Source organism: Megalops cyprinoides, chromosome 1, assembly GCF_013368585.1.
Source record: "Megalops cyprinoides isolate fMegCyp1 chromosome 1, fMegCyp1.pri, whole genome shotgun sequence".
Lineage (NCBI taxonomy): Eukaryota > Metazoa > Chordata > Actinopteri > Elopiformes > Megalopidae > Megalops > Megalops cyprinoides.
Genome location: NC_050583.1, coordinates 3648044 through 3660959, shown reverse-complemented (window position 1 = coordinate 3660959; position 12916 = coordinate 3648044). Strand labels below are relative to the sequence as shown.

The 12916-nt window shown below is 47.1% G+C and overlaps 1 protein-coding gene across 3 annotated transcripts; it reads left to right on the top strand.

Moving 5' to 3' along the window:
• The first annotated feature begins 1758 nt into the window (after positions 1–1758).
• LOC118773154 (tripartite motif-containing protein 16-like) lies at positions 1759–9509 on the top strand. Of its 3 annotated transcripts, none has more exons than XM_036521948.1 (7): positions 1759–2099; positions 6073–6322; positions 6794–6889; positions 7130–7363; positions 7523–7679; positions 8709–8759; positions 8977–9509. In XM_036521948.1, exons 1-7 carry the CDS (start codon positions 1759–1761, stop codon positions 9507–9509), a joined length of 1662 nt encoding a protein of 553 aa, XP_036377841.1. The 3 variants fall into 3 exon arrangements, with proteins under 3 accessions (XP_036377841.1, XP_036377858.1, XP_036377850.1); XM_036521965.1 differs by having other exon boundaries at positions 1759–2110; positions 6084–6322; positions 8715–8759; XM_036521957.1 differs by having other exon boundaries at positions 1759–2110; positions 6084–6322.
• The last annotated feature ends 3407 nt before the right edge of the window (positions 9510–12916 follow it).

The window sequence follows — 12916 nt, the reverse complement described above, 5'->3', positions numbered from 1 at the left end:
ATATTTGGTGATCAAGCAATGCAAGGGAACAGTGAGCATTCCATTAACCAAGGTATTTCCATACAAATTAAATGATTTATGTTGATGATGTTGATGTCGATGATCTCCGTTTTTAAAATATAAATGAAAGTCACTGACTACTTGGTTCAGGGACGGCTGTAACAAGGCTGTGCACATGTGACACATGTTAGCCATTTCTATTTTTAGCTTACAAAACAGTGATTCTAATAATATTTGTTTGGATTCCTAGACATTTGATCTCAGAACAGTATCCAAAAAATACATCTGTCCCTGGTCTCCCCAACATGACGAAGACTAAGGAAGCTGAGCATTAAAACCTCGACATACTTAACTTTTAATTTAAAAAAAAAAAAAAAACATTTGGAGGGAAACATAAGCAGTTGTATTATTTTAACTCAGCAGTATGAGGTAACAAACGTGGCTCAATAAAGTTACAATCACACATAGTAGCTCAACTGCATTAAAGTAAACAGTTAATATTATTACATTTTTAAATAGGGCCTATTAAGTTGTGTTTCGATGACTAGTTATCCACACAATTTTTAAAATTCTTATCTTTCAAATATTACCATTGCAAGTACTACATTTTTACAGTTAGACTCTTCACCATCACATACCCATAATGAAGCAAAGTTAAAATTAGGGTCCCTTGGAAGATTTGGGAATTAAACTTCCTGACATGTTAGGGTGACATTTTTGTTCACCAGGATTTCGTAGATAATGCATTTATTTTGGAGCTATTATTTATTTAAATATATATATATATATATATATATATATATATATATATATATATATATATATATATATGTATTTATTCAACAGCGTGTATTGTCACGCGTGAGTAAATAATTAGCTTATTTCTATAACTAATAATAATTCTATCATTTTTAATCGTTTCGCAGACGTTATTATCCGGAGAAACTTACGGTGCACCACTATATAAGGCTTGCTACAAACGCTTAGGATCCCTGTGGAAAAGATGATTGAAGTTTCATTAGAAACATCGAGAAAATGGTTATATCTGTGTTTTTTTTTTTTTTTGGTCAGATAATTAGCAAAATATTGCCAGTATATTGGGGAGCAAGATACCACTAGAAACGGCAACCGTTATTACAATGTTTGACAGTGATACTCCTTGTCAAAGCGTTAACAACCCTTTTAGATGCCACCTTCTCACAAGAACCCAAACCTGTGAAGTGAAGTATTCCTGATATGACAAGTTGGATGATACTACATGGAGATTGTCTGGCCTACGACAATCGCGCACCATTCGAGAAATTTTCATTAAATTATTATTATTTTTCAGACGATCGCAGACTGCATTATAATGTTAAGAACGTTAGTTTGCTAACTAGCGACAGGTTCAATTGCTTCAGCTGAGAAGGAAGAAAACAAATTACACAATATTGGCAAAAGAAGTCTCAAATCAGTAGATAACGTCTTCATTCCAGTGTTTGGATTTCAGCAAATGTGTACACTGGGCTTTGAATTCGTCTTGTCGTGTTTCGTCCATTTTTGCGCAATTGTTCGGCGTTCTGTGGGCCACTGAAAAACCTTTCGTTTTCTGTAACGTCACTGACACAACTGTCATATATTCGATGACGGGGCAGAAAGTCCCTCCTCCTCCCTCCCTCACACACGAGATTTCAGAGAAATCGAAACTTATTTCTGCGTTTCACAGGCAGTTTCAGATAAACAAAACTAAATTCAGTCTCTGTCAGTCTGCACAGTAAAATGGCTCAAGCTGGAGATCTGATGGATCAGGACCAGTTTACCTGTCCAGTCTGTCTGGATCTACTGAAGGATCCGGTGACTATTCCCTGTGGACACAGTTACTGTATGGGCTGTATTAACGGCTGCTGGAATAAGGATGATCATACTGGTGTCTACAGCTGTCCCCAGTGCAGAGAGACCTTCATCCCAAGACCTGTTTTAAGAAGAAACATCATAGTTGCCGATATGGTGGAGAAACTGAAGAAGAGAGGACTCCAAGCTGCTCCTCCTTCTCACTGTTATGCTGGACCTGGAGACGTGGCGTGTGATTTCTGCACTGGGAGGAAGCTCAAAGCCGTCAAGTCCTGTGTCAGTACTCCCGCCTCCTAGCCCTGCGCTTTTGGTTTTTTTTTTTTTCCTTTTTTTTCTCCTTGTGTTTCTGCCCGGCCCTTCTCTCCGCCCTGTCTCCGCCTTATTACCTGCGCACCTGCATCTCATCCCCTCGTCGGTCTGTCCTTATTTATACCCTGCTCGCTGTGCAGTCATTGCTAGTTCGTCTCAGTGTTTTTTGCCTGTTTCGTCCCCGCGTTTTCTTTACCTCGCTATTCTTGTGATTTTCGACCTGCCCGTTTTTGACTCCGTTGTTTGCCTGCCGCTTTTGCTTAGTTTGCTCGATCGTGCCTTCCTGTTGTCTGACCCTGCCCGTTCTGACTATCCCGCTTTGGATTTGCCCACGGACTGCTTCCCTGGTTTTTGACCCTGCCTGTATTCTGGTTTTTTGATTCTGCCGTGTGTTTTTTCTCTGCCCTCGCGTTTTTTGGGGTCTGCGACTGTGTCCTACCCTGTGCTGCCTGACAGTACGAACTAGCCATCATGGACCCAGCAGACCTACCTCACCTGAAGGCTGCACTGGAGCTGCAAGGTGCGTTGTTGGGGGGGCATCAGAACCAATTGGACGCCATCGGTCGATCCCTGGAGAGCTTCGCGACCAACCTAGCGGGCGTCACTGCACAGCTGCAGCAGCTGCAGCTCAACCTAGGCAGCCGCTCCCCTTCCCCTCCGTCCGCAGCAGCCTCCCTACCTGTCCTGCCCGTGCCCCCGAGCCGGGAGCCCCGATTGCCACCTCCGGAGTCGTACGCAGGCGATCCGGGAACCTGTCGATCGTTTCTGTCCCAGTGCTCCTTGGTCTTCGAGCTCCAGCCCTCCACGTTCCCTACTGACCGTGCGAGGATCGCGTACGTCATCACCTTGTTGACGGGCCGAGCCAGGGAGTGGGGGACTGCGGTCTGGGACGCCGATGCCCCCTTCTGCCACGTCTACACCGCCTTTGCCGAGGAGATGAAGAAGGTGTTCGACCGCTCCAGGCACGGGCGCGAGGCCGCTAGGGAGATGCTGCTGATCCGCCAGGGGCGCCGGTCGGTGTCGGACTACGCAATCGATTTCCGCACCCTGGCTGCTACCAGCGGTTGGAACACCGAGGCTCAGTATGACGCCTTCCTCCACGGTCTTGCAGAGACCATCAAGGATGAGCTGGCCACCCGGGAGCTACCCCCCAGCTTCGACGCTTTGGTGGAGCTGGCCGTTCGTGTGGACCAGCGCCTTTCGCAGCGGCGAAAGGAGAGAGCTGTCGGTGGACTGCCTGGTTCCTCTCGAGCCTTTCCGCTAGCGCTCGCATCACCGAGCCCCACGCCCCCGCTTCCTGCCTCCCCGGAGCCGATGCAGGTCGACCGCACTCGCCTGTCCCCCGCCGAACGTCAGAGGAGACTCAGCACCAGGTCGTGCCTGTACTGCGGGCAGACTGGTCACTTTGTGGCGACCTGTCCGGTAAAAGCCGGCGCTCACCCGTAGCGAGGGGATTACAGGTGAGCGTTACCCCTATCTGCCAGTCCCCTGAAATCCGCCCCTTGTTCTCTGCCTCCCTGCTCGTCGGGGATCGGCCTCATGCGGTCTCTGTTTTGATCGATTCAGGGGCCGATGGGAGCTTCATTGACGCCGACCTGGCGGCCCGCCTGCGTCTCCCCCGCATCCCGCTGCATTCACCTCTGGAGGCCCACGCCATCACCGGAGCCCCGCTGATTCGCATCACCCACGCCACTCCCCCGGTGAATTTCCTCATTTCTGGCAACCACCGCGAGGCGATCGTGCTGCACATCATCGACTCCCCTCAAGCTCCCGTGGTTCTGGGTTACCCATGGCTGGCCCAGCACAACCCCCACATCGACTGGGAAGGAAACAAGATCCTGGGCTGGAGCCAATTCTGCCACTCCAGCTGCCTTCGCGACGCTCTGGTCCCTGTTTTTCTCCCGATTCCACTTCACCCTGTCGTACCGCCCGGGAGCCAAGAACCGTAAGCCAGACGCTCTGTCCCGTCATTTCACCCCTGCAGATGAAACCCAGGAGCCCGGCACCATCTTGCCCGCCCGATGTATCGTCGGGGCGGCGCATTGGGACATAGAGACCACCGTGCGCACCGCTCTCCAGACTGAACCGGGTCCCAGCTCCTGTCCCCCTAACTGTCTTTTTGTTCCCCAGCCAGTTCGTTCTCAGGTCCTGCAGTGGGGGCACTCCTCGAGACTCGCCTGCCATCCCGGTGCTCGTCGCACCGCGGCATTCATCAGTCAACGATTCTGGTGGCCCACCATGGCTAAAGACATCCGGGACTTCGTAGCCGCCTGCTCGGTCTGTGCCCAGAATAAGACTACCACCCGACCACCCGCCGGCCTGCTGCAACCCCTGCCTGTACCCAGACGACCCTGGTCTCACATCGCCCTCGACTTCGTTACCGGTTTGCCCCTGTCTGACGGTAACACCACCATCCTCACAGTCGTCGACCGTTTTTCCAAGGCTGTTCACCTTATTCCGCTGCCCAAACTACCCTCCGCCAAGGAGACGGCCCAGCTAATGGTGAACCATGTATTCCGTTTGCACGGTCTGCCCACCGACGTCGTGTCTGACCGGGGTCCCCAGTTTACTTCTCATTTCTGGAGGGCGTTTTGCAGGCTACTGGGCGCCACTGTCAGCCTGTCGTCCGGCTTCCACCCCCAGTCTAACGGCCAGACCGAGCGGGCGAATCAACAAATGGAGACGGTGCTACGATGTCTGACGTCCCAGGAGCCCACGGCGTGGAGCCAACACCTGTCTTGGGTGGAATACGCCATTAACTCCCTACCCTCTGCATCCACGGGTCTGTCCCCCTTTCAGTGCTGTGTTGGCTACCAGCCGCCCCTGTTCCCGGCCCAGGAGGAGGAGGTCGGCGTACCCTCGGCGGCGGCGCTGATACGACGCTGCCGCCGTACCTGGAGACGTGCTCGGCTCGCGCTGCTCCGTTCCACGGCCCGGATCAAGCAGTTTGCTGATCGTCACCGCTCCAAAGCCCCTCGCTATCGCCAGGGCCAACGAGTGTGGCTCTCCACACGGGACCTTCCCTTGAAGGTGGACTCCCGAAAGCTGGCTCCTCGTTTTATCGGCCCCTTCCCTATCGCCAAGGTTATTGGTCCTGCAGCGGTCCGGCTCAGGCTCCCGCTCTCCCTCCGTCGCATCCATCCCACGTTCCACGTCTCCAAGATCAAGCCCGTCATCCGCAGTCCTCTCTGCCCTGCTCCCCGGGCTCCGCCGCCGCCTCGCCTGATCGACGGAGCGGAGGCGTACACTGTGCGCCGTCTGCTTAAGGTTCGGCGCCGGGGACGTGGATTCCAATACCTGGTGGACTGGGAGGGCTACGGCCCTGAAGAGAGATGTTGGGTCCCCGCCAGAGACATCCTGGACCCTGCCCTCATCCGGGACTTCCACCGCCGGCACCCTGGTGCGCCTGCTGTTACGCCTGGTGGCGTTCGTAGGGGGGGGGGTACTGTCAGTACTCCCGCCTCCTAGCCCTGCGCTTTTGGTTTTTTTTTTTTCCTTTTTTTTCTCCTTGTGTTTCTGCCCGGCCCTTCTCTCCGCCCTGTCTCCGCCTTATTACCTGCGCACCTGCATCTCATCCCCTCGTCGGTCTGTCCTTATTTATACCCTGCTCGCTGTGCAGTCATTGCTAGTTCGTCTCAGTGTTTTTTGCCTGTTTCGTCCCCGCGTTTTCTTTACCTCGCTATTCTTGTGATTTTCGACCTGCCCGTTTTTGACTCCGTTGTTTGCCTGCCGCTTTTGCTTAGTTTGCTCGATCGTGCCTTCCTGTTGTCTGACCCTGCCCGTTCTGACTATCCCGCTTTGGATTTGCCCACGGACTGCTTCCCTGGTTTTTGACCCTGCCTGTATTCTGGTTTTTTGATTCTGCCGTGTGTTTTTTCTCTGCCCTCGCGTTTTTTGGGGTCTGCGACTGTGTCCTACCCTGTGCTGCCTGACATCCTGTCTGGTGTGCCTGGCTTCTTACTGTGAAACTCACATCCAGCCTCACTATGAATTTCCTGCCTTTAAGAAACACAAACTGGTCCAAACTACTGGAAACCTGCAGGAGAAGATCTGCTCTCATCATGACAAAGTGCTGGAGATTTACTGCCGCACTGATCAGCAGTGTATCTGTTATCTGTGTACGATGGATGAACACAGAGGCCATGATACAGTCTCAGCTGCAGCGGAAAGGACTGAGAAACAGGTAAGGACCGGACAGCATTACTATGATCAGTGTTTTGCTTTTAAGGTAATCACACAATAACTATGTTTTTGCTGTTATTTATTATCAAAACTCATTAACAAAGGAGTATTTGAATAGATTTACACCTTTGAAAATGAGAACTGCTGAAGGGAGTGGTTATCAGGTCTGAAGTCCACAGTGATAAAGCAGTAAAAGCAGGAAGTGAACACACGCCAGCTCTCTGTGACAGCTCTGTTCACACCCCTCACCCCACTATTCACCCCCTGAATGGGAATCAACACGGCTGGAGTAGCTGGTTCACTCACACAGCTTAGAAATTTACCTGTAATGCCAGTACAGGTAACACTAACTCTTCACACTAACCAGCCATACACATTAGAGGTTTGGTGTGTTTCACTTTTTAAAGGGCCGTGTTAAAAAATAAAAAATTCAGTGCAGTGTATTTTAATGATGAAAACAATCTATCCACAGAATCTGCTGGGGGTGACACAGAGGAAATTCCAGCAGAGAATCCAGGAGAGAGAGATGGAGCTGCAGGATCTGAGAAAGGCTGTGGAGTCGCTCACGGTGGGTACTGACCAGAGGAGAAGACAACAGCTGGCTGCTGGAAGAGCCATTTCAGGGCTCAGTCAGGGCTCTCCTCCATTCAGCCAGTGAGGGGCCCAGTGTTGGGCCACTTTCCAGCCCTGTGGGGCTCAATCCCACTGAGCCACACTGTGAGGAACAGGCTGTCTGGGGTCCCAGTAAGAGCTGAATGAAAGGTCTAGTTATAATGTATAGCCCTCCTCTCTCTGTGTCTCCTAACAGCGCTCTGCACAGGCAGCAGTGGAGGACAGCGAGAGGATCTTTACTGAGCTGATCCGCTCCATTGAGAGAAGGCGCTCTGAGGTGAAACAGCTGATCAGAGATCAGGAGAAGGCTGCAGTGAGTCGGGCTGAAAGACTCCTGGAGCGACTGGAGCAGGAGATTGCTGAGCTGAGGAGGAGAGACGCTGAGATGGAGCAGCTTTCACACACAGAGGATCACATCCATTTCCTCCAGGTAACATCACTGGCTCTCTGACAGTCTGCAGTATGTGCATTGTATATACATGATTTTATACATGATGTAGCATGTGCCTTATCACAAAGATCTGTTACTGGTAGGTCACCTGAGATGTAGTATGATGTTTTTTTCCTTTGTCTGTCTGTCTTTCTGTAGAGCCATCAGTCTCTCTGTGCCCCTCCTGGACCTGGAGACTTACCCAGCACCACTGTCAATCCACACTCTTTTGAGGCTGTGAGGAAATCTGTCTCTGACCTGAAAAAGCAACTGAGGGATGTCTGCAATCGGGAATTATACAACATTTCTAAAACAGGTTTACGCAGCAGAATTTTTTTTTGCCAGTTTCATATTATACTGGATTGTCAGTTGATGAGGATTGTTTTCCTATTTCAGTCCATGAAATAAACAAGGTGTTTATTTAAAATTACATTTAAAATTATGTCATATTTTCTATGTAAAAATAATGCCATGATTGAATTTTATACTGATGAGTAAAATTCTTTTATGAATACAATAGAGGCTGTACAAGATGTACTATGTGACAAGTAGGTGTGGGTTAGTGAGGTTCAGGACCAGTTGAGTGAGGGGGTCACTTTTCTGGGCTGAGCTCCTGTGTTTGCAGGGCTTTGTACTTTGGAGTGTCTGATGGAATTGTTCTAAGATGTTTAATTTTAGTGCTCATATTTGGATGTGGATGTGGATTGCATACCTAATTCAGCCCTGCAGGCATTGTTAGGGGTGTTGCTCAACACTGGTAGAATATTTTTGCAGAGTGTCATCCTGATGTTTGCCACATTTATTGTAGTCTGTTCACAATGCAGTAATTTTAAATTAACAGTGTTGTTGAAAACAGACATTTCTTGTGCAGATCATATGCAAAGGAATACAATTTCATGTTTATATTAAAATAAAATTCACTTGAATTGTCTGTGCTCTTGATAATTTGAGGGCATAAATTAGTAAACTAGGTATGGATTGGTAAATTGAGGGTAGCAGTTACGAGAGGGAATTTTTAATTTTTTTGACCATATCCTGTAAGAGGCACTGCAGAATCCCACTTTCACAGAAATAATAACACTTTGAATTCATAAAATTTTTATGTTTTATTTATCAATGGTAGATGAGGTATATATATCTTTATTTCATGTTTATTTATTACTTTCCCTGTCTCTATTGTCAATGAATATGATTATTTTGACACCCATTGCAGTAGTCATTTATATACATTTGTGCTGTTAAATTAGCTTTCTGCTCCTCTGAGAAATGTTTTAACTAAGATCTGTTAGTCAGAAGTTCATATTTTTTCTTTAATTCATCTTTCTTGTGGTCTCTCTGTCTCCAGTGAAAGATGTCCACATTCTTGAGCCCTGGACCAGAGAGGACTTCCTACAATGTGAGTCTACAATTAAAACATGATTAAAAGCTGACTCAAACCAAAATTACAATGATGGAAAATTCAATACATGGGGAAGGAAAGGAAAACTGTCAAAATGGCATGAAATTAAATAAAACTTAAGTATGAGGATGAAGGAAAACAGTGAAAAATATCTAAAAGATATAGTGTTATGATTATTGTTACTGAGCTCTCTTCTCACCTTCTCCTCCATCAGATTCCTGTCAGCTCACACTGGACCCCAACACAGCGTATATAAACCTCCGTCTGTCTGACAGGAACAGAGTGGTGACATGGGGGAGAGAGACCCAGTCATATCCCGATCATCCAGAGAGATTTGACTTCTTGGAGCAAGTGCTGTGCAGAGAGGGTCTGTCTGGACGCTGTTACTGGGAGGCTGAGTGGAGTGGGAATGAGGTTTCTATAGCAGTCTCATATAAAGAGATCAGCAGGAAAGGATGGAATAATGACAGTGTTCTAGGATATAATGACAAGTCCTGGAGTTTATGCCGTTCTTCGTCTGGTTATTCTTTCTGTCACAATAATACACACACTGCAATCGCTCCCCCCCCTCCCTCCTCCAGAATAGGAGTGTACCTGGATCACAGGGCAGGAACTCTGTCCTTCTACAGCGTCTCTGACACAATGACCCTCCTCCACAGAGTCCAGACCACATTCACTCAGCCCCTCTATGCTGGGTTTGATGTTTATTATAATGGATCATCCGTAAAATTGTGTGATCTGAGATGAGAGAGAGAAGATCAAGTACAATAAAAATAATGAAAAAAAAACTACTTTGAGAGAGAAAATGAGTTAGAAGAATCAGAAGCTGTGTAAACTTATGATTATTTTTCTTGTATTGATATAAAAAAATGAATGGAATCAAAATAGTTTTTATTTATATAAATATTTTTTTTTCATGACCCTTATATATTTTTTTTTTACTTTAATGTGTTTCATACCTGTCACATCTTGTATTTGAAATAAATTCAACTAATCTTATCATGTTGTCTTTAGGGCAAACAGGTCGGTGACAGGGAAGCAGCAGGACAAACAGGTCCGACAAAAGCAAGGTCCAGAGAACAGGTGAGGGTCAGAACAACAGCAGTCAAACCGGTAGAGCAGAGTGCAGGCTGGGTGGAGTAACAAGAAAAATACCTCACAATGAGGCAACATAAACTGAGTCCCTAAGTAGCCAGGAACTGATTGAATCTCAAGTTACAGGTGAACTTGGAGAGCAGGTGAGGTTGAGCCGTGGCTGATCTGGCTGACTGGGAGCCGGTGTGAGACCGGAGAACAGAATCCAATCCTCAGGGTCCAAGGAAGAGTCTTATACTAATGACATATGCTGCAATAAAAATCTGGAGGATCAATGAATAATTACATGTTTCCGTCTCACTAAAATTAAGTGTAAATATAGCAGACATTTTTGCATAGACTTGGACGAATTCTGTCGTTAATCAGTACTGACCTCTCCAGGAGGTCTTACAGTCAATGTCGTCTTCAAAAAGAAAGACCAGATTTACAAATATTTTAGGAGAAATTATTGCTAATATTTATTGAAAATAACTGAAGGATTGCGCTGAGGATGTGAAGGAAACTCAGTTGTTACAAACACAGGTAATGTGTGTCAGGATGTGGACCCCCTCCTTTCCTTCAGGTTTATGCAGTTCAGTAAGATTTAAATGTGATGCTGCGGCTTAGCAGGTGATAAAGACTCCACCCCCTCCCGCCCTGGCTAATGACCTACGAGACTCACAGGGTGACCAGGAGCACCCCAGAAAGAACGTTCAGGGTCCTGAAGAGCAGGATCAGGTGGCTGGATGCTGTTGTCGCCTGGAGAGGGGTGCAGGGTGCTGCACATGGCAGGGTGTACCCCAAAGTGTGGAGTTTGAGGTGATGCTGCTGGCGATCCCGTTCCTCTCTCCCTCAGCCACTGGCTCCTGCTCCAGCTGCTGTAGCTGATGGTGCTCTGTCTCAGGGGTGTCTGGGAAAGCCAGTCTGTCCCCTTCGTACCTTCTACCCGGTTTAGCATATTCACATGGAGGGGATCATCGGTGTCCTCATGGACTGGGGTTTGTCATAAATATAAAGCCCCGACTCTAATGTGTTTTAACAGGTGTGACAGCACATGGTCAGAGCTGCAGAAGCTTTATCCCCTGCGTTGTATCATGAAACTCGCTTCGACATGCTGTCACCGAGGATTCACTTATATGACCGTTTTCTGCATGCTGTGTCGTTGCACACGCAGCTACACTGAAACTGACAGCGGTTGAGCTGGACGTGTGTCCCTCGGTCTGTACCCCGCCCCCTTCTCCACGGAGACAGAGCGCGTCTCTATCTCCTCCTCTGTAGCTGGGAGGCGCAGCGGAGGTCCTGGCTGGTCTCCTCAGGACACCTCCTGCTCCTTACCTGTTTGCCGTTCACAGCTGGTGAAGGTGCTGCAGGTCAGCCTCACTCCTGTACCTGTGCTACTCATACAGGTAATGTACTCCAGATGCTCTTCAGTGCCTGAACCACATACATGCTGTGGAAACTCAGTATGTTGGTAAACAGTACCTGCACCTCCTCAGCTGAACACTTTTTGTTTGCCATTTAATTGTTAGTTATTGTTTAATGGGTAATTAAGGTGTTTTTGTTTGCCATTTGGCAGACTCCATGATAACCCCACACCCATGTTTTTCTTTTGTTTTATTTTTGATGGTTAGTTTCCCTCTCTCTAAAAAGAAGTGTGTGTGTGTGTGTGTGTGTGTGTGTGTGTGTGTGTGTGTGTGTGGGGCTTCTTAATCTTAGGTGAAGTTACCCCTGGCTACTGATTCAGGGTCAGATTTTATTTTCACCTTATTATGGTTAAGTTTATGATTAGGGATGGGAAATACTTTCCTAGATCTGACCTTACAGGCTGCTGCGCTGACTTCACCCTAAATTGACCTTGGTGCTAAAGGCAGTAAGTGACAGATGATCTTTTTTAGATCAACGACAACTAAAATGATGAAAAAACTACTTTGAGAGAGAAAATTAGTTAGAAGAATCAGAAATGGTGTAAACTTATGTTTATTTTTCTTGTATTGGTATAAAAAATGAATGGAATCAAAGCTGCTTTTGTAGGGCAATTTACAGGACCACATCTCTTGCAAAACCCCCCAAAGGAATGCAAGTGTTTACCGCTGGGCTTTTGAGCTGAGCGGGTAGCGGCAATCCAACCCTTGTTGCTAATCTCTGGTCAGCAGGTCACGCTAAGGGCAGCTGCATTGGACTCTGGACTCTGTCTGCAGCAACCTACAGCACAGCCATACTCAGGACCCTGTTCATCTCTTGTCAAAAGGTTGGAATATGATCATTCTTAGGTGCAACATAATCATGTTTGGTGTCATTTGAAAGCTAATTTCACATGCATGTCAATGATGTATATAGCAGGGAGGTACGATGGGTTTATAATAAAGATTGTGATGTGTGGCACAAAAGCAACACTACGTGAGACCAGAGGCTACAGTCCCTCGGTTGCATATACAGTATAAGCATTCTATCTCAGCGATTAGCAGAGAGGCATCTGAGCAATCCGGCGACTAAATTAAAATACATTAACAATAACAAAATTGGAGTCAGATGTATTAAAACAGTTTAACAAACAATTTAATGAATTCTGTTCCCGAACCACCAAAGGTAAGACGGCACGCCATCCTTCGACACTCGGGCGCTTCCGTCGTTGGTGTGTTCGAGCTCTACGGGCAGCTCTACAAATGTGATATATAATACAAACTAAAAAATGAAAAGTAATATCACTTTTTATAATTCTCACGTTACACTTTGCAGTGTATGTTTCAATACTACATCTCAGTAGCTGGTTAATATAGGGAATATGAGCTATGGAAGTGTTAGTGTCAATTTAAACTCTAAACTCAGTAATTTATGCCATTATGCAGAATGGTTTACAAAGTAAGAGAAAGAAAGTAAAAGTCCCTCCAATAAAGCTGCAGGAAAGAAGGATCATACTGAACAGAGCTGCAGATGCCTCAGTCCATCACACAGGGCTGTGGTAACTAGCGCTAACGTAAACACCTGCACACTACAATAAACTCACTGCATCGGTTATAACTCTCTGCACAAACTGCACAAACTGATTAGCAAGAAAAGGATTTAGAGCCTTACCTTTCTCC